This window comes from Sciurus vulgaris (assembly GCF_902686455.1).
Source record: "Sciurus vulgaris genome assembly, chromosome: 15".
Lineage (NCBI taxonomy): Eukaryota > Metazoa > Chordata > Mammalia > Rodentia > Sciuridae > Sciurus > Sciurus vulgaris.
This window is the reverse complement of record NC_136476.1, coordinates 25,511,602-25,531,810: the sequence shown is the minus strand read 5'-3', so window position 1 is coordinate 25,531,810 and position 20,209 is coordinate 25,511,602. Positions and strand designations below refer to the sequence as shown.

At 39.5% G+C, this 20,209-nt stretch overlaps 1 protein-coding gene across 3 annotated transcripts in view; it reads right to left on the bottom strand.

Moving 5' to 3' along the window:
* Window positions 1–7,427, bottom strand: part of UHRF2 (ubiquitin like with PHD and ring finger domains 2) — a 91,383-nt gene extending 83,956 nt beyond the window's left edge. The window contains exons 1-2 of one of the 3 annotated variants that reach the window (XM_079113045.1): window positions 6,408–6,548; window positions 4,369–4,644 (exon numbers count right to left, since the gene is read on the bottom strand). In XM_079113045.1, coding sequence (XP_078969171.1) covers window positions 4,369–4,434 — 66 coding nt within the window. In that variant the 5' untranslated portion in view covers window positions 4,435–4,644; window positions 6,408–6,548. Of the gene's footprint in view, window positions 1–4,368; window positions 4,645–6,407 lie in introns of all 3 variants that reach the window. The other 2 variants (XM_079113046.1, XM_079113044.1) reach the window with 2 other exon arrangements.
* Between the last annotated feature and the right edge of the window lie 12,782 nt (window positions 7,428–20,209).

The following is a 20,209-nucleotide window of genomic DNA, read 5'->3' as shown; positions in this document are numbered from 1 at the left end:
CAATTTAATGATCTGAAACCATTATTATTTTTTTATGCCCTGTGATGTCAGCATTTTCTCCAGACCCCAGTCAATTCTGATAACTACTCCACAAATCAGGCACAGTGGTATATGCCTGTAACCCCAGCTTAGGCCTTGGGAGGCTGAGGAAGATAGATCATAAAATCCAGAAGAGACTCAGCAACTTTAATGAGACCCTGTATTAAATATATATATATATATATATATATATATTTTTTTTTTTTTTTTTTTTTTAAAGGGGGAAGGGGATGGCTGGGATGTAGCTCAATGGTAGAGCATCAATGGGTTCAAGCCCAGTACAGAAAAAAAATTTTAAAAACCACCGCACAGGAACCTCCAGGGGCTACTGCTAACTTTTAAAAAAAAAAAAACAACAGGGTGGTGGGGGAGAGAAGCATCCCTGTGACTGTGATCTCATGCCCTGGCCAGAAAAATTCTAAACTTGATTTAACTTATCACCAAATGTTGCTTATTTTAACAAACAGTGCCTGAACCTACTGCAAGGGGAAAAAGGTGAATTTTGAAAGCAATGACCTTATGTTGGTAAAGATAGTACGTCAAACCCTATTTTTCTGAAACATTGCTGATACACACACATAAACTTCACTTTTTTCTTCTTGTCGATACTGGGATTGAATTAAAGATCTTTTTTTTGTTTTAAGACAGTCTTGCTAGATCACAAAAATTGACCTTGAACTTGTGATCCTCCTGACTCAGTCTCCCGAGTCCTTGAGCATTGCTGGGATTACAGACATGTACCACTGTACCCAACTTATTGATACATTTTAAAAATGAAGGAGTAATTATAATTTTCTTATGGTATATTCCATAAGATTCTATCCATCTACAAACATGACCAAGTTTTAGCATGAAGTCTTCCAGGACAAATAGCAAATAAATTATCTTGCAACTCACCCATGAATTGTGCCTCCTTTCCCAAAAGAGATGTTGATGCACCTACTTAGGGTGCACAAGGTCCTGGGTTCAATCCCCAAAACAAACAAAAAGTACTCTAGGATGTGACTGTATTTGGACTCAGAGTCATTAGAGGCAGTCAAATAATACATTTGACTACAGAAGTGCAAAAGCTATTGTTATGGGTCGAGTTGTGCTCCCCCTCATTCTGGTGGGCAGTACCAGGGATTGAACCCAGGGGTGTTTTACCACTAAGCCACATCTCTAGCTTTTATTTTTTTGAGACAGGGTCCTGCTAAGTTGCTTAAGGACTTGCTAAATTGCTGAAGTTGATCTCAAATTTGTGATCCTCCTGCCTCAGTCTCCTGAGCTGCTGGGATTATAGGCATGCATCATGACAACTGGCCCTCCCATGCCTCAGTTCTAATCCCCAATGCCTCAGAATATAACCCTATTTGGAGACAGTATCTTTAAAGAGGTAATTAAAATGAGGTCATTAGAGGAAACCCTTAATTCAGCAGGACTGATATCCTTATAAAAGGGGGAAATGTGGACCCAGACACAACACAGGAAGATCATGTGAAAATACACAGGAAAAAGGAAGCCACATGACTATAGTAGATACATCTTCAAGGTAAGAAACAGGATTTCCTGCAAACACAGAAGCACAAGGATTCTCCCCTAGAGTTATCAAAAAGCACATCCCTGCTGACTAACCTCTAGAACAACAAAATTTTTGTGGTTTTAAAACAACTAGGTTTTGATACTTTGTTACAGTAGCCCTAGGAAACTCTCTCCACTTTGTTTCTTTATAAAATTCAATATGCTATTTCACTGATACAATGAATCAAGAAAACTAAATTTCATGAAGATCAGATCATTTCCCCCAGAAATATGACCATTCTCCCCTTTCATATATATTTATCACCATTCACAACTGACAGTATAAGAAGTCAACCAAAAATGTCTGTTCTTTAATTATAAACTTACAAATATACTAGATCAGTGATTTTAATTCCTATAGTTCAAGAACACACCTAGCCCAATCCCACAGGTTACAAATATTCACATTTGTTAAACAGAACAAAGGAGCAACAATTTCATAATTCCCCAATGAAGGATTAAATTAGATACTATCTCAGTTAACATGCTTAGCCTAGGACCGAGGCTATAGCTCAATGGTAAGAGTGCTCACATAGCATGGGCAAGTTCCAGTGACTGATCCCCAGCAACATATACAATATAAATATAGCCTAAATAAGCCTAAGACATATCCCAAGGCAGTAACTAGATAAGCCCTTATAGGGGTAGGAACGTTAATATTGCTTACTTTACTGAAAACAATGAACTCCTCTAGTCCTGAACTCCTGTGGGGAAGGGGTAGATGAACTCAGCAAAAACTGGGCATTGATACCTTCATTTTATATTCTCCAATAATCAAAAATAAAATAAGAACACCCTAACTTTCAAAGAGTTGAAAAAGTACAACTTCGACTCCACATGCAAACTGATAAACATTCTGACAATCATAAAAAGTATTTAAAGTAGAAAAATGTTAACAGCACAAAATATGCAAATTAACTGGTAAGGGCATTCCCAAAAATAAAAATAGCAGTTCAAGTGGTGAAATAATTAAAAACAAAGTGTTTCCATAAACATTTTTCCATTAAAGTTTGAGGCACAAGAGTCTGAGGGACCTAGGGACATTCCTACACTCAATGTCTGACAATTTTCTACCAAATGACTGTTAAAAGTAAATATAGGTTGCTTCAAGTGGTACCCTTTCTCAACTTGGTTTAAGAGAAAAAGCAATGTCTAAAGTCAGTGAAACACTGAACACATCAAGGCTGACGTCCTATAATAAATGTTACCTCCTTTCTTCATACTTGCTATGACAAACTTTCCACCTAGATTATCCATTAACCTATCCCTAATCATAGATATCCTTCTAGTCTTCCCAAAACAAGTTACTATTATCCACTGTACAGAAAATGTCACACAGCTTTATTCTAAGTTTCACATATATGAATAGCTGTTAAGTGTTGAAATACTTTAAATACCAGAGTTCTTCTGTATTAAGTGCAGATTCAAAGTTATGTCATTCAAATTACGCCAAGTGGGGAGAAATAGATGTCATCTAGAAATTACAAACAGGGATATAATCATAATCTATCAATGACTCAAAGTGGTGAATCTCTGAAAACTGCCATACTTGGAATTTGGGGTGGTGGTGCAAGATTTTCAATTCTGACCAAGCAAAAATGGTTAGGAATTTTAGTCAGACTGCACTCTTGAATTTTTACTGAGTTTAAAAATGTTTCAGGAAACAAAGAACTACAAAAATGATGCAAGGGAAAACTAGGAAGAAGGAAAAACAAAATTGACCAGCAGTGACCAAAAAGGGGAAAAAAAAATCATTCCCAAGGAACATGGGTAGAAGGCATAACTTCCATGTTGATCTTTCAAATCATATATGTAAATATATATGCATGTATTCTTTTAAACAGGCAAAAACTTTGACTTTTACTCCACGTAAAAAGGTATGGAGGCAAAAAGCAAATACTTAGTTTTTCTTCATATATCTTCATGCCTCATATTTACAATCCACTTAAGGCTACCAAGATAGTGATGACAAGGCAAGAAAATGAGAGGAGAAGAAGTCTTTAAAAAACAGTACCCTCTAGATTCTCAGAAGATTTAGAGATCTAGAAACCACTTTAAATTCTACATTCTTTTAAAAGACCCACACTCCCCACAGTGCCACAAACCCAACCTCACAGATAAAAAAGTAAAAATGAGGATACCCTATTCCAACCAGAATTTATAGCTCTGTCAATTATAGGCTTTTCAAATTTAATTTGCACATAAAATCAACTAAAGACCTTGTTAAACTACAGATTCAGCTTCAGTAGACCTGGTATGAGGTACCTGGGCCAAGCTAATGCTTCTGGTCCTAGCTAATGCTTCTGGTCCTGAGAACACAGTAAGCATATTTTCAATAGTAAGACTATAGGAGACTATCCTCTCAAAATTCATTTTCACACTCTGGTGTTCATCAAAATCTTCCCTGGGTTCTTGGGTGCATTTATTTCAAACCTTGGGATTAGAGCCAAACTGCGGTCTATCAATCCTACTATGTATCTGCAAATCTGAGATGAGGTAAGCATCTGTAATAATTTTCTGTAAGTAAATGTGATACACACCAAAGATTAAAAGAAGCAGAAATAATAAACAGGATGGGGGAACTTAAATTGTATAAACTGTAAACTTATTTAGAGGCAAGGTCTCCCTATGTTACCCAGGCTAGCCTCCAACTCCTGGATTCAAGGGATCCTCCCACTCAGTCTCCCAAGTAATTGGGACTACCATGCCCAGTTTGTGTAAATTTTGTTTTTATTTATGACATTTTCCACTGTGTGGCTGTAAAGGCACCTTGAGAAAGGGATGCCTTTTTCCTAATGTGCACAAAGTCATTTTACAGGATAGGAACACCTCCATGATACCAATCCAGTAGCTGCCTGCTATAGGCACAGAATGCTCTCCGTGGACTGTGGAACTCCAAAGACAAGTGGAGATAATTACTGCCGTGGCTATTTGTCATTAATAAGGAAGTGAACACAGCCAGCAGCAGTGTCTTCTTTTTCTCTCTCCAAGTCAATGAGCTGGCACCGAAAGTCTATTCCTCATCCCTATTGGTTTATCACTGGGCTGAAAAAAATCAAAGCAGTGAATTATCGACTGTCCTGGGAGAAGCACAAAGATTGTTATCCTCAACGTTTTTCCCAGAATCTGGAACCAACATCCTGGTTTACTACAAGTCTACTTTGTTGCTCTGAATTTAATTCGACCCCAACCTTTTCCTCAAGACAGGTAGATACACTTTACATCAGAGTATTTGATAGACTTTTAAGGGCATGTATGAGACTTCAGGGTGAAATTAATTCATTAGAATATATTCTTATCCTTCATTTCTATCTCTGGTGCTGAAATTACCAAAATACCCTAGGAAATCATGCACTAGTCTCCCTGGCTAGAAAATAAGCAGAAGACTTGATTGCATGCTTTTCACCTGTGACGAAAAGGAAACGTCAATCTGCCATCTGAGGCACAGCAATACAAGGCTACATAGTAATAAACACAGGACTGGTTACTTCCAAAGCAAAGCTTACAACTAAGTTGAACACCTGTTTAAAACAAAAATCACAAACAATAAGGAACCTATAAAACTGGCTGCAGTCACAAATCAAAGGGCTATAACATTTTTTAAAGGGAAAAACAAAAACCAAAAGAAAAAGAAGAACAAAAACCGTGGCTCTCCCTTTTACAGTTAACAGTGTTATTCTGAAATTTCTGAACAGTCCTGGAAAGCTAAGCCTATGAAGAAAAAAATATTCCTTCCAAACTCTTTGCAGTTAGTAGGTTATTTCTACGAAATCAGAGATGCATTTATTTCAAACCTCAGAACTGGAGCCAAACTGCAGTCTATCAACTGCAGGATGACAACTTTTCAGTAGATTAACAACAAGACAAAAGAAAAATGCTATGGGTCTGGTAGTATGAAATATATACTATGAGAGACTTGTGGGATATGAAATAGACTGGTCAGACCACCGTCCATTTATAACAACTACCAGAAATGTTCACAAACACCCTCACCATCGAAAACACATTCCACCTTCAGCTTTCAAGTTATTGCTAGCTATGTAATGGCTAGATATGAATGAGGGAAATATTCGAAGGTGAGAAGAAAGAATAGCATTCTGGGAATAAAATCCCTGGCCCTAAACTGGGCAGTGTTAAAGCCCGCTCCAGGTTACATTAATAGCTCAAGTCCAGGTCTCTAACCTCACCCAAGACTGATTCCAAGTCTAGGAGAGGCAGGGAGAGAGGGACCAAACGTTCTGGAAGTCCTTCGGATTTTAAATGTGTGCAAACCCTTCCACAGTGAGGTGAAAGGTTAACATTCTTGTACCTGAGAGTAATGCCAAGTTTCCATCTCCGATCTGAGAGCATGGACCGCGAAAGGGCCACAAAGCTCTAGCGCCCTTAGCTGGGTCAGCGCAGCTGGGAGCCTGGGGAGCTGGAGGTGCCAGCTCACCCCTCCCGCGCTGTGGCATGGCCGCCAGAGCTCACTGCCCTCCCCATTCTCCAGGCGCCCCGGCTCCATTGAGCGCGCAAGTGAGGAACCCAGGGCCCTGGTACGCTCTGACTGCAGTCTCTGCCCCAACCTAATAGGAAACGACGAGGTCTCCACACGCTTAGTGCCCTCACCTCTGTACTACAGGCGCACCTGTAGCCGGAGCTGGCAGGGACCGGCTGCAACCCCTCCCCACAGGCCCGGCCCGCACCTGGGGCTGCCCACCCGAAGCAGAGCAGGGTGCGCGCCCTGCCAAACCCTCGGGCCTACGCGTCCGGAGGCACCCGGCTGCTCCCTCCCTGAGGCTCCCAACGGTCCCGGCGACCCGTCTCACCTGCTTGCCCCGGTAGAAGAGACGCTGGCACTCGGGCCGCACGTCGAACAGCGCCCAAACCCGCTCGCGTAGCTCCTCGATCGTGGCTTTCCGAGAAACGTCCTCAATGGTGCGCGTTTGGGAACCGTCGATGGTACGAACCTGGATCCACATCTCGGTACTGGGAGAGGGGGCTGGCCCCCTTTGTCTCCCCCGGTGCTCAGGACGCCGCGCCCCGGCTGGCCCGCGCGCGCCGCCTCCCCAGCGCCTCGGGTGCTCCGCGGCGGGTAGGCGAGCGCCCACACAGGCGAAGACGACCTACCTACTGGACTTGGGCCCGACAGGCGACAGGCGGTGGCACCTCCCAGACCCCGCGCACGCCCAGGTCAGCTGAGGAGAGAAAACCTGAACCAGCCCGGGGCGCTACCGCAGCCTCCCCCTCACAAATAGGAAGGAGCCATGTCTCGGCAGCGCTGAGTGTTTACTTATAGAGCTGTAGCTCCCACATGGAGGTCACGGCGCCAACCCGAATCTCGCGAGATCCATGCGGGGCTCCGCCTTAAAGAGGAAGCGGTGGGGGAGATGGTTACAGACCTCGGGGTGCGAAAATAAGAAGGCGCGGCGAGGGCGGGGTTCAGGGGCGGGGCCGCCGAAAGCCGTTATTTGCCCAGTCTTTACCTGGGCCCTGGGCACGCCTTCGTGCCCTCAGATCTCAGCAGGTTCGGCGCTCTCTTGGCAGTTTTACCCTTTTGGATCTAGTTTTGGGCCTAGGTGGGGGGAGACTGCTCAAGCCTAGCAGATAACGCTCTCTGGTCTCAAAATACATCAAAAAATAACCCTGATATGCACTTGTATGTTCATGGAAAGCGGGCAGAGCTCTAAGTCTGAGAAAACAGAAGGAATGAGCAAGCTGGACCGCACTCAGCCGAACAGCACCCTCCACGCAGCACTGAGGGGCCGGTGGACTGGGAAAAGGCCCCGGGACTCTTCGGGAACGCGTCCCCACCAGTTCAGACTGCTGCCTTAGCTCGGAACCGCTCCCTGGGGTTTCCTGCTGCGGAGCAGAGGTGTGGGGGCGGGGGGCCGGTCCCAAAGACCAGGGGGCCTGCTGGACACGACCTGGGCCTCGCTCAGCGCTTCCACCCCGGTCTCAGATGGTGGAAGGCGCGGTGCCTCCCCAGCTCCTTCCAGTCCCCACCCCCGCCCAGTTGCTGGCTAGACCTGGAATTTCCGTTTGCGGACCTTCAGCTTTAAGGGTGTCTTTGGCCTAAGGGATTGTGGGTTTGCGGAAAAGAGTTTTGAATAACGCAGAACTACATACCTCCGAAGAAAGAACTCCAAGGAGCCTACTTGAAATAAATTCTCGAAATTCGCTCAGCGCAACACTACCTAAAAGGGAGCCTATTTGAAAATGAAAATACAACTTAGTGAGAAGGGAGAAAGCATATAAAAAAAAAAAAAACTTGTACCTTATATTTGCCTAAATTGGTAACTTGAGTACTCAGACCAGTGCTAACTAGTCCCATAGAGTAGCATTTTAAAATCACCGATTAAAACAATTATAAGCACAGACAAGGCCAATATTATTTTCTAAAAGAAAAAGATGGCCCTACTCGGGACAGGACAAATAACGGAATATACGTAGATATTTGAGGTCTCTGCCCTTGCTGAAAATTTAGCATTCACCTAGAGATTCTAAATAAAATTCACCCCGTTTTCTCCCGATTATGCTAAAGCAAATATTGAGTGTTCATTACATATGCAAATGAGATGATAGATATGCCTAAAGCACATTTCTGATCTGCCCCAACAAGGGATAACTAGTTGGTGTTTTAAAATTGTTACGCTTTTGTGGAGCAATGTAGTTTTTGTTGTTGTTGCTCACAATTTAGTCAAAAATTAGCAAAAATAAAAACATTAAAGGATAATTTAATAATAAACAGTTTGATGTTAGCGAAAACCTCCATTAGAGATGCCAAAAGCGGGGACTAAAATGATATGGAAGCTTAAGAACAGGCGTAAAACAGCCTGAGTTAGATGGTATATTGTAGTCTAAGGCAGCATTTAACTGTTCAGTTTGCGGAATGGAATCGATCAGAATTATAATCCCAGTTTAGTTCTTAAGATGTGAATCTTGGACATATTACTTGCTCCAATTTCCTCCATGTAAACTGGTGCTTATAAACCTAATGAATGTAAAATACTTATCTCAGTGCTTATCCCTTAGTACACAATAAATTACTTTAGTGCTATTGTTATGGAAAGGATTTAGATAAACAGAATGCCCAAAGAGGCAAGTATGCATTTTGACAGATAGAAGAGACTGCATATCAGAGAAAGTTTGACTAAATAGAGAAGAGCAGCAGTGTGTGATGATTAGCATTCAAAACAGTAGCTCCCCCAACTCCAGGGGTGGGGAGACTAGGGTTTTTTGAGAGGTGCATTGATGTGATTAAGTACATGGAGACAGTGGAATCCTTTAAGGAGAGGTGAGGGGGAGAGATTGTTGTCTGATTATCAAAAGAGGTAATTGTGCCCATTTTGGCAAAATTAGGGCAGTGGATAGGAGAGGAAAGGATGTATTCCAGAGTGTTCTAGAAATAAGCTTCTAGAGAACCTACATAATGGGAGAAAATCTTTGCCATGTGCACCTCAGAAGAATAATCTCCAGGATAAAGAACTCAAAAAACACCAAAAAAAAGAAAAAACCCAAAAAGACAAACAACAACAACAAAAAACCCCAATCAATAAAATATCTAGGAAACTCAACAGATACTTCACAGAAGAAATACAATCAATCAACAAATATATGAAAAAATGTTCAACATCTCTAGCAATTAGAGAAATGCAAATGAAAACTAAGATTGCATCTCACTCCAGTCAGAATGGCAACTATCAAGAATACAATTAACAGTAAATGTTGGCAAGGATGTGGGGAAAAGGGTATTCCCATATATTGCTGGTGGGATCGCAAATTGGTGCAATCTATATGGAAAGCAGTATGGAGAGTCTTCAGAAAACTTGGAATGGAACCACCATTTGACCCAATTATCCCACTCCTCTACTGACAGGTCACTGTTTATAGCAGCTCAATTCACAATAGCTAAACTCTGTAACCAACTTAGGTATCCTTCAACAGATGAATTGATTAAGAAAATGTACATAGACACAATGGAATATTTCTCAGTCATAAGGAAGAATAAAATTGTGGTATTTGCCTGTAAATGGATGGAACTGGAGATTATCTTGCTAAGTGAAATAAGTCAATCCCCCAAAACCAAAGGTTGAATGTTCTCTGATATTCGATGCTGACTCAATAGGTGTGTGTATCGGGGGAGTGGTTGTTCACTGGATTGGAGTGAGGGGAAGGGAGGTTGGGAATGGGAAAGACAGAATTGGGCATAACTTCCTTATGTTCACATTCAAATAAAAGACCAGTGTAACTCCACATCATGTACAACCACAAAAATGGGAGGTTATACTCCATCTATGTATGTCAAGATGCATTCTACTCTCGTGTATAACTAAAAGGAACTCGTTTTTACAAATCTTTGTCCATGGTAAAAAAGATAATAAATGATCAGACACACACACACACACACACACACACACAGAAAGGCAAAGACAGAAAGACAAAGATAGAAAGAAATTTTAACTTCTAAGGCTCGTGGAAAACATGGATGTGAGGAAGGATGTTATGGAATGTTGACAGGTCTTAAGTTTCTAGTTTGGAAGCCTTAAATGGATGAGTTGGATAAATGGTGTTCTTAACTAGAGGAGGAAGCAAGTTGGGAAAATTCAGTGAGTTCCATTTAAGTTGTGTTGCATTTGAAATTCATCCAAAATATACCAAAATGAAGACGTCTGACAGTTAAAAATACAGGTCCAAGATATTTGAGAGAGACTATTTGAGACCTCCCGTACTCCTGTCAAGAACTTCATCCTTCTTAATGTAGTGGAACTTTCATAGAAAAGTCAAGTCAAAACTTCAACAAGTGGGCATGGGACAGGATTGATGGTATTGACTGAAAAGGACACAAAGGAATCTTCTGGGTGATGGTAATACGTTATATTTTGACCTTGGCAGTGGAGTACATATGTAAACACTTGTTGAACTATAAACATGATTTGTTCACTTAATATTTATGTATGCCTACAGTCACAGTTATATAGAGGTCCTTAGGGAAAAAAAATGAACTTTTTGTGTATGGAACTGGGAATTGAACCAGGAGCACTATACCTCTGATTTACATACCCAGGCCTTTTCATTTTGAGACAGGGTCTTGCTAAATTCCCTGGCTGGCCTCTAACTTGAGATCCTCGTGCTTCAGTTTCCAGAGTAGCTTGGATTACAGGCAGAGCTACCACACCTGGCTGAAAAGTAAACTTTCATTTTCTATCAATTGATGGTATAAATGAAAACATAAATGCTGATCTCAGGGTTGATATGTAGAGAAATATTAAAAAAGGAAAAACTTTCTGTTCTTCCTCTTTCAGAGATTAATTAGGGAGAAAGCCCAGTGTAAGAATTTGATCTGTTCAAATGTAAAGAAAAGCTAAATTTAAAATCAGGCTATGCAGTTAAGGATACTAAAGAAAGGTTGACTGGTCTGGTTTTGAAAAGGTATGGTAGTCGAGTATGTATGTACAGCGTGAGTATATAAAAGTACGCTCATAAAAACGAAATGATGTACCCCATTTGTGTACAATGAATCAAAATGCAGTCTGTAAAAAATTAAAAGATAAATAAGAAAAAAAAGTATGCTCATATATTTCTTTTTTGGTACTGGGGATTGAATCCAGGGACACTTAACCAATGAGCTACACCCCAGCCCCTTTTTTATTTTAAGACAGGGCCTCGCTAAGTTGTTGAGGTTGGCTTCGAACTTGTTATCCTCCTGCCTCAGGTTCCCCAGACGCTGGGATCACAGGCATGTGCCACTACACAGGCTGCTTATGAGCTTTTGTACATGCACGTACATGTACGCATGTGAGTGAACATGTATCTTACGTGTGCATGTATAACTATGTTTTCTACTAGATGCACACAGGAGGAGGCACGGCTTTGCTCTAAATTAGCAAAGGTTTCATGAGAGGTACATGCTTTGAATCCTGAAATGTGGAACTATTCTGAGTTTGCATCTGCTGTTATTCTAGACAACAATGAAGATTTGGGGAAATGCTCAGCTTCAAATGAATTGCCTTAGGAGAAGGTGGGCACAGAGCCCAGAGTAAGCATATCACTCTTGTGTTATGAGATAGGTTATTTCTAAAAAATGCAAGATGTGGAAACTCACTGTGAAGAGTGAAGAAGGGATTCTCCATGTCAGTGAAATTTGAAGGAAGGAGGTGGGAGCAAGTCTAGCAACTGTGGTGCTACCCAAAGGGACCCATAGAAAGGCTCATTTCTTTTCCCTTGGACCCATAGCACCTAGTTCTATGCTTTGTCTTACATTTTAATTCACTATAGCTTTTTCTCCAGTTTTTCAGAAAAGTGTATCACCCATTGTCCAACTTGATAGTCATGTTGTAGAAGCAATGGGCAGGGCATTAAGAGACAAGGCAGCAAGCAGCATCGTAGACTTACTAACTCACCTGCCCCCTGAAGCCAATGAAACTAGAACTACATGGTATGAAAAGGGAAGATGAGGATTCTAGAATTCACAAGGCCATGAAGAGTGAAGTAAACTAAACATCACTGCAGTGAGGGTTAGGAGCTACGTGACCACAGACTGTTGTAGCATGAGCAAATGAGAGTCTTTAACCCCTTAAAGTAAAACAGAAGTAATGAAGGTGGGGCAGAGCGAGTTCAACTTACAATGTTATTTATCTTCTTTGACAGTCTAAAGGGACTTGAAAAGACAGGAAAAATAAGATTTGATGGATTTTTTTTTTCTTCATGTATTGAAGTTCCATGTGTACAGGTTTTTTGTATCCTTGTAGTAGGGATTGAACCCAGGGATATTCTACCATTGAGCTACCTCCCCAGCCCTTTTCATTTAATTTTAGATGTCTCCTAAATTGCTGAGACTGGCCTCAAACTTGCCATCCTCCTGCCTCAGCCTCCTGAATAGCTGGAATGTGTGCTACCATGCTTAGCTCCCTGTGCATAATTTTAAAAGCCAAAAATGAGGAGGTCATATCTAATTTTATTAAACTCAGATCGTGAGGGTTTTGTTGTTGTTTTGCAGCACTAGGGACTGAACTCGGTGGCACACTACCACTGAACTCCAGTCCTTTATTTTTTTGTAGTGCTGGGAACCACACCTTGGGCCTCACCCACACCAGGCAAGCATTCTACAACTGAGCCACATTTGCAGCTTATTTAAAAATTTTTTTTTCATGGTGCTGGGGATCAAACCTACAGTCTCACACAAATGCTCTACCACTGAGCCACATCCCCAACCATATTTTTTTGTGTTGTTTTTGTTTTTTGGTTTAGATCGTTTCACTAAATTGCTGAGTATGGCCTGGAACTTGTGATCTTCCTGCCTCGGCTTCCTGAGTCACTAGAATTACAGGAGTACATTGAGGGAACGACCTGAAGCAAGTACACTTTTTAAAAAGAGAAGGTTACACCCAAAAGCACTCCTTGAGGGACTGAATTATTCTTAAACCGGTGAAAGAAAAACCATGGGTTAGAAAATGAATGTGGTTGGGGATGCAGCTCAGTGATAGAGGGTACTTGCCAAACATTTGCAACGTGCTGGGTTTGATCCCTGGCATCACCCAGAAAAGGAAATACACAAAGATTGAAGTTGGTGAATATCTTTAACAACTTTATCCAAAGTTAGCAACTATGCTAAATGAGTTCTAATCGTCCTACAGGCAAAAAACTCAGAGTGAAAGCAATTGAATTGGGAGCATTTCCTTGTAAGAATTTACATTCAATAACTTCAGCTAAGTAACTCATTATGATTATTAAAACATTGCTAAAAGATTTTCATATATCCCATAGTTTGAAATGTAAGTACACATAGAATATAGGCCCCTGTCTTCATTGAAGCATAAAGTCTAGTCAGATTACTACTAGATGTGGGTGGTATATAAAGGAAGAATGATTAAACTGATGTCCTTGTATCCTTTTTGGGATCAGCCTCAGTCCCTATATATTGATTAAGATGGCAACTCTGAATATGATTCAGTTATAGAGCTGTCTGTTCATCCCAGCATAATCATTAAAACATCCAGAGCCATGTAGTCATTCTATTTTCTATTATAGAAACAGTTATTACATTTTCACTTACTCTAGATTAAACTACATGCAAAACTCCTGAAATGTTTCTATTTTCATAGGTAGGTATTTATCTACAGCCTAAAAATATTTTGTGACTTAATGCTTCAGATATTATATTAGCAATTTGCTAGTGTCACCACAAGATAAAACAAACTAAATGGCTTAAACAACAGAAATTTGTTTTCTCACAGTTCTGGAAGCTAGAAGTTCAAAAATTAACGTGTCTGTAGGTTTTACTTCTTCTGGGGCTCTCTCCTTGTCTTGCAGATGACTGTCTTCTCCCTGTGTCCTCACATGGTCTCTTCTCCATGCATGTGCAGCCTTGATGTCTCTCCCCCTTCTTGTGAGGCAAGTGCTATACCACTAAGCTACACCCCAGCCTTCTCCCTCTACTTTTAAGGACAACAACCATTTTGAATTAGAGCCCCAACTTATGACTTCAATTAACCTTAATTACCTCATTACAGGCCCTGTCTCCACAGGTACTTTTACTTTGGGGATTAGATTTTAAATATATGAATGTGGTGACAGGGAGGCACAATTCAGCCTATAGCAGATTTCTAATACTATTCTGGAATTGCTTGGCTTCATTCTTAACTTTCTTCACTCTTGAAGATTCTCCTGAACCCCCTATTTTACTCCTTTTATATTCTATCCAAAACCAGGAATCTAATTTTTGTGTATACAGTGAACAGCTTGAAAGACCAATGGGCTATTGATGTACTCAGGAACTTGAAATTCTCTTATTAACCACCTTCATTTTAAGTTTACAACTTACTCCTAAATATAAAAACTGAAATGTCTTAAATATAGAAAGACTTGCTGCCTGAGGATCTGGGTTCCAACCCCTGGAACTATTTGAGGAATTTGAAATTTACTTAGAACGTAGAACTTCATATTGCTAAGAACTGAATGAATTGTAACCATGTGTTGAATATTAAGCTTAGACAATTCAATTAAATTATCTAAAGTGGGAATAAGAACACTGGCAAATGATAATAATAACAATAACAATAACTGAACAAAAAACTGACACTGAGAAAGAATGGGATGATTTCATATTTTTTACTTTACAAATTAAAAATAACCTAGATGAGATTTTTTTTGGAGTTCTTTTTCCTTTTAATGGTTCATATTAAACCCTAAAACAGTAAAGAGGTTTTTTTTTCTTTTTCAAAAGCTAGTTAATATTGAATGTTTTCTTTGAAAAAACAAATAACCCAAAAATTCAAATTAATAAATTCTAAAACTATGCAGTGAGAAAAGTGTTTTGTATTTATAACTCAATGAGAAGTTATATGTACTTTGGTCTTAAGAATAACTCTTCATTTCAGAAATAGAAGATAGAGTATACTGAGATAAATAATTTTGAAAGATAGTTGTTCTAATTTAGGTTTACTCTTTTTTAAATAAGCATGGTGTAGTTGCAGGAGAAGGGGCTGTATGCTTTCTTGGCTTGTGTTCAGATCTGAAGAGCTTCTTATTTGCTGGCAAGTTTTGGTGGGCTTGTCCTCACAGAAATTCTCCATCTATTAAAAGTCCAAACTTCTTCATTAAGGTTTAAAATTGATATTATTGTGACTGAGGATGTAACTCAGTGGTAGAGCACATGCTTATTGTGGGCACGAGTTCCTGGGTTCAGTCCCAAGCACCACCAAAAAAATTATGTTAAAAGTGATATTATGATCACTTAAAGTTAAAAGTATAAAAGACGTTCTTTGTTTACTTTTGAAAATTCAGATTAGAAAAATTTATAACCTGTTCCTTTTCCCCAGCAACTGTAACTAGACATTTATAATTTAAAAAATTTTATTAGTTTTTAGTTATACCTGACAGGAGAATCCATTTTGATTAAATTATACAAGCATAGGATATATCTTAGTTTAATTAGAACCCCATTCTTGTGGGTGGGCATGATGGTAGGGTTTACTTAGGCATTTTCATATGTGTACATAGGAAAGTTATATTAGATTCATTCTACTGTCTTTCCTATTCCTTTTCCTCTTATAACTACACATTTTGTACACTGTATATATCATTTTTTAAAAATCCAGGTAAGATATTTCTGTTTCTGCCACCCTGTAATGTTTTCTGAAAGCAAAGGAATTTTTATATACTTATATACCTCACCTTAATATTTTCTAGAATGGCTTAGGAAAATCAAAAGAGAAATTCTCCCCGCTCCCCAACACACACATTTGTACAGTACTGGTGAATAAATGCACTTCAGAAGGCCATGAAACAATGATAAAAATCTATTGCAATACAAACACCATTACAATGAGAAGTTGCCTTCTAAAGACACATATCCCTTCTTTGTGGAAGGAAATTCAGAGAATAATGTGGTAATAATTCCCATCATGTTCCACAAAGATAAAGATGTTGTTGAGTACAGTAGTCAAAGAATCAGAACTGACCAACTTTAAAACCACGAAAATTGCCTTTCTAACCCCAAAACTTTTTCATTTTACTTTTGTTATCTTTAATGCCTAGGCAATATATGTTTGTTGTAGAAAGTAGAGATTTACAGACTGGGAAAAAAATCATGAAATTATTTTTGATAAATGACATCCATAATGAATTACTAAAGATTGTTTTTTCATTTTGCAGTACTGAGGACTGAACCTAGGGGCATTCTACGACTAAACAACATCCCAACACTTTTTGGTTGTTATTTTGAGACAGGGTTTTTGAGTTGTCCAGGCTGGTCTTGAACTTTCAATTTTCCCACCTCTGCCTCCTAAATTGCTGAGATTACAGGTTTGTTCCACGATGGCTGGCCTCCCACCTCACCCATTCCCCCTTTTATTGTTCCAGGGATTGAACCCAGGGGTGCTTAACCACTGAGCCACATCTCTAGCCCCCTACCTACCCCCACCTTTTTTTTTTTTTTTTTTTTTGTGAGACAGGGTCTTGCTAAGTTGCTTGATGCCTTACTAAGTTGCTGAGGCTGACTTTGAACTTGCAATCCTGGGATTACAGGGGTGTACCACTGTACCTGGCACCCCTCCACACACTTTTTCTTTTAAAAGGTAGAGTAAGAAATTAAAACATTTATAAAGGCATCATTCCAAATTTTTACTCCTTCCCCAATGTTTTACTCCTAACTTGATACTTGTATGTACATGATTTGCTTTTAGAATCTATCCAAAGCATTCAAATTACTTTCTCCTGAAACAATTTTCCTCTTATACATAACATAATATTGATTAAATAAAATAATAACAGAATAAGTATATCAGCAGAAAAGTTTTTAACACACACACACACACACACACACACACACACACACACACACACAAATTGACTCTTAGAAAGCAGATCACTCAAAATACCAAAAACAAATCAAAGTAGCCTACTGGTATCAAAGACTCAGTGGTCCCTGATCTCAGTATGATCTCTAGAAGAAACAGTGTCAGTTTACCTGATGACTTGGGTTATTTTGGGTGGAGTGAGTTTCTACTAAGCTACCTTCCAGGAAAGTTTCATTGATTTGTCTTCTTAGAAGCAATTTCTGAGAGTGTTGATCTCCTTCTATTCTAGTTCTCAACTTTAGTGTTCATAAGAATCACTTGGAGGGCTCATTTAAAATGTAGATTCTTGACATGTCGTCCTAACAGATTCTGATTTGGGGTGAGTCCCAAGAATCTGCAAAATAATCAATTTCTTCAGCAGGTGATCAGTCAAAGTATTTGTATCCATGATGAGATAATACTTTGCTTCTCATTTGTCCATGGTCTTCTAACAAAATTTGGTCATAGCAAAATAATCCCTGTGGGTCATTTGTCCTATTTTTCAAACCTATTATTTCTAGAGAAATGACTCTCAGGGAAAGAATTCTCTTGGCCCAATTTTTCTATGATAGAGATTTTGAAAATCTAATATTCACATTTCTGAAAACAAATTGAAGCCAGATGTTTGAAAATTCTAAATGCATCTTGACAGTAGGGTAGATCATTTAAGGCACACCAGGTAGGTTTTTCACAGAGTTGGACTAGGATTTGTTGGTAACTTGAGTATAATATTAAACAATTTCAGAGTGGCAACTCCCTACTGGGAGTGGTAGTGCACTCCTAATCCCAGCTGTTCTGTAGGAAGTGTCAGGATGATGCAAATTCAAGGCTGACCAGGGCAATTTAGCAAGACTCTGTCTCAATATAAAAGTAAAACAAAAAGGTTTGGGGTGCAGCTCAGTGGTAAAGCACCCCTAGGTTCAGTCCCCTGTACCACTCTCACACACACAAAACAACAAAGTGTAACCTCTACTTAGTTTTTATACAAGTTCATTTGTCACTAAACTAAATTTAAATATTCCTCAAACCAGGTGAACGAAGGGATTTATCTTCTAAAGACCATGTTTCTAATAAGTCAATGAGGTTAAAATCTGCATTTGTTAAAGTAGCAGGTAATGCCTGTTATCCCCTAAAGAACAACAAATACCTATTTTTAGAAAATGAATTAATTTGCTAAGTCTTCTACAGGTTCAGGAGCTTAAACCATCTTGACTAAGTTGCAGTGTAGATACCCAGTCCCTGAGAGAGGAATGGAGTGATATTTATCCGGTTTTCTCACTGACTTGTCAAGGTTGAGGGGATGGTACTCACTTACAAAGGAAGATGCTTTTCTTTTCGGAGGGAACCTTGTTGAACTTTCCTTGTCAAGCTAGGGCACTGAATTGGCATGGAGAGCCAGGGCTACCCTGCTGGTATCAATGAATGTCAGCAAGGAAAAGTATACTGAGGGGTCAGGGCAGACTTGAAATCTGAGAGATGGTATTTGTGGTTCTAAGAAGTTGGAGTATGGGTCTTATTATAAGGTGCTTGAGGCTTACATCTATGAGTTAGGCAGAAACTGTTAAACACTCCAGCCTTTAAGTATGGGAAAAAATATAGGTGAACATCGGTCTGAGATGTACCAGATTACCACTGAACACCATTGTACAGTTCCTTTATTGACGGAATCACCTTGGGGAACAAAGAGTTGATATCAGATTTCTTTTAGTGAAGTTCAACAGAGAAAGGAACTAACATTAATGGTTACTTTCTTATACACATCTTCTCATTTAAACGAAGTTTTACAATGCTCAAATTAAAAGGCAAAAATGAATAAACGAAAGAGTAAAAGGCACTAGCTTTGTAGGTTTGCTTTTCCATTTATGGCATGGGATTTTTTTTTTTTTTTTCTTTTTTTGACCAGGAGTTGAATCCAGGGGCGCTAAACCACTGAGCCACATCCCTATCCCTTTTTATTTTATTATATTTTTAAATTCATTTTTATTGTAAACAAATGGGATACATCTTGTTTCTCTGTACATGAAGTAGAGGCATACCATTTATGTAATCATACATTTACCTAGGGTAATAGTTTTTGATTCATTCTGTTTTTCCCTCCACCACCCCTCTTATCACTCTTTAGAGTCTCTCCTTCCTCCATTCTTGCCCCCATCCCATCACCTATTGTGTCATCACCCACTTATCAGTGAGATCATTCGTCCTTTGTTTTTTTGAGATTGGCTTATCTCACTTAGCATGATATTCTCCAACTGCATCCATTTGCCTGCAAATGCCATAATTTTATTATTCTTTATGGCTGAGTAATATTCCATGGTATATATATACCACAGTTTCTTTATCCATTCATCAATTGAGGGCCATCTAGGTTGGTTCCACAATCTGGCTATTGTGAATTGAGCAGCTATGAACATTGATGTGGCTGTATCTCTGTAGTATGCTGATTTTAAGTCCTTTGGGTATAGGCCAAGGAGTGGGATAGCTGGGTCAAATGGTGGTTCCATTCTAAGTTTTCTAAGGAATCTCCACACTGCTTTCCAGAGTGGCTGCACTAATTTGCAGCCCCACCAGCAACGTATGAGTGTACCTTTTTCCCCACATCCTTGCCAACACATATCGTTGCTTGTATTCTTGATACTCGCCATTCTCATCAGGGTGAGATGGAATCTTAGGGTAGTTTTGACTTGCATTTCTCTTATTACTAGAGATGTTGAACATTTTTCCATATGTTTGTTGATTTCTTGTAGATCTTCTTCGGTGAAGTGTCTGTTCATTTCCTTAGCCCATTTGTCGATTGGGTTATTTGTATTCTTCGTGTAGAGTTTTTTGAGTTCTTTATACATTCTGGAAATTAGTGCTCTATCTGAAGTATGAGTGGCAAAAATTTTCTCCCACTCCGTAGGCTGTCTCTTCACATTCTTGATAGTTTCCTTTGCTGAGAGAAAGCTATTTAGTTTGAATCTATCCCAGTTATTGATTCTTGCTTTGATTTCTTGTGCTATGGGAGTCCTGTTAAGGAAGTCTGATCCTAAGCTGACATGTTGAAAATTTGGACCTACTTTTTCTTCTATAAGATGCAGGGTCTCTGGTCTGATTCTGAGGTCCTTGATCCATTGTGAGTTGATTTTTGTGCAGGGTGAGAGATAGGAATTTAGTTTCATTCTGTTGCTTATGGATTTCCAGTTTTCCCAGCACCATTTGTTGAAGAGGCTATCTTTTCTCCATTGCATATTTTTGTCACCTTTGTCTAGTATGAGAAAATTGTATTTATTTGGGTTTGTGTCCATGTCCTCTAT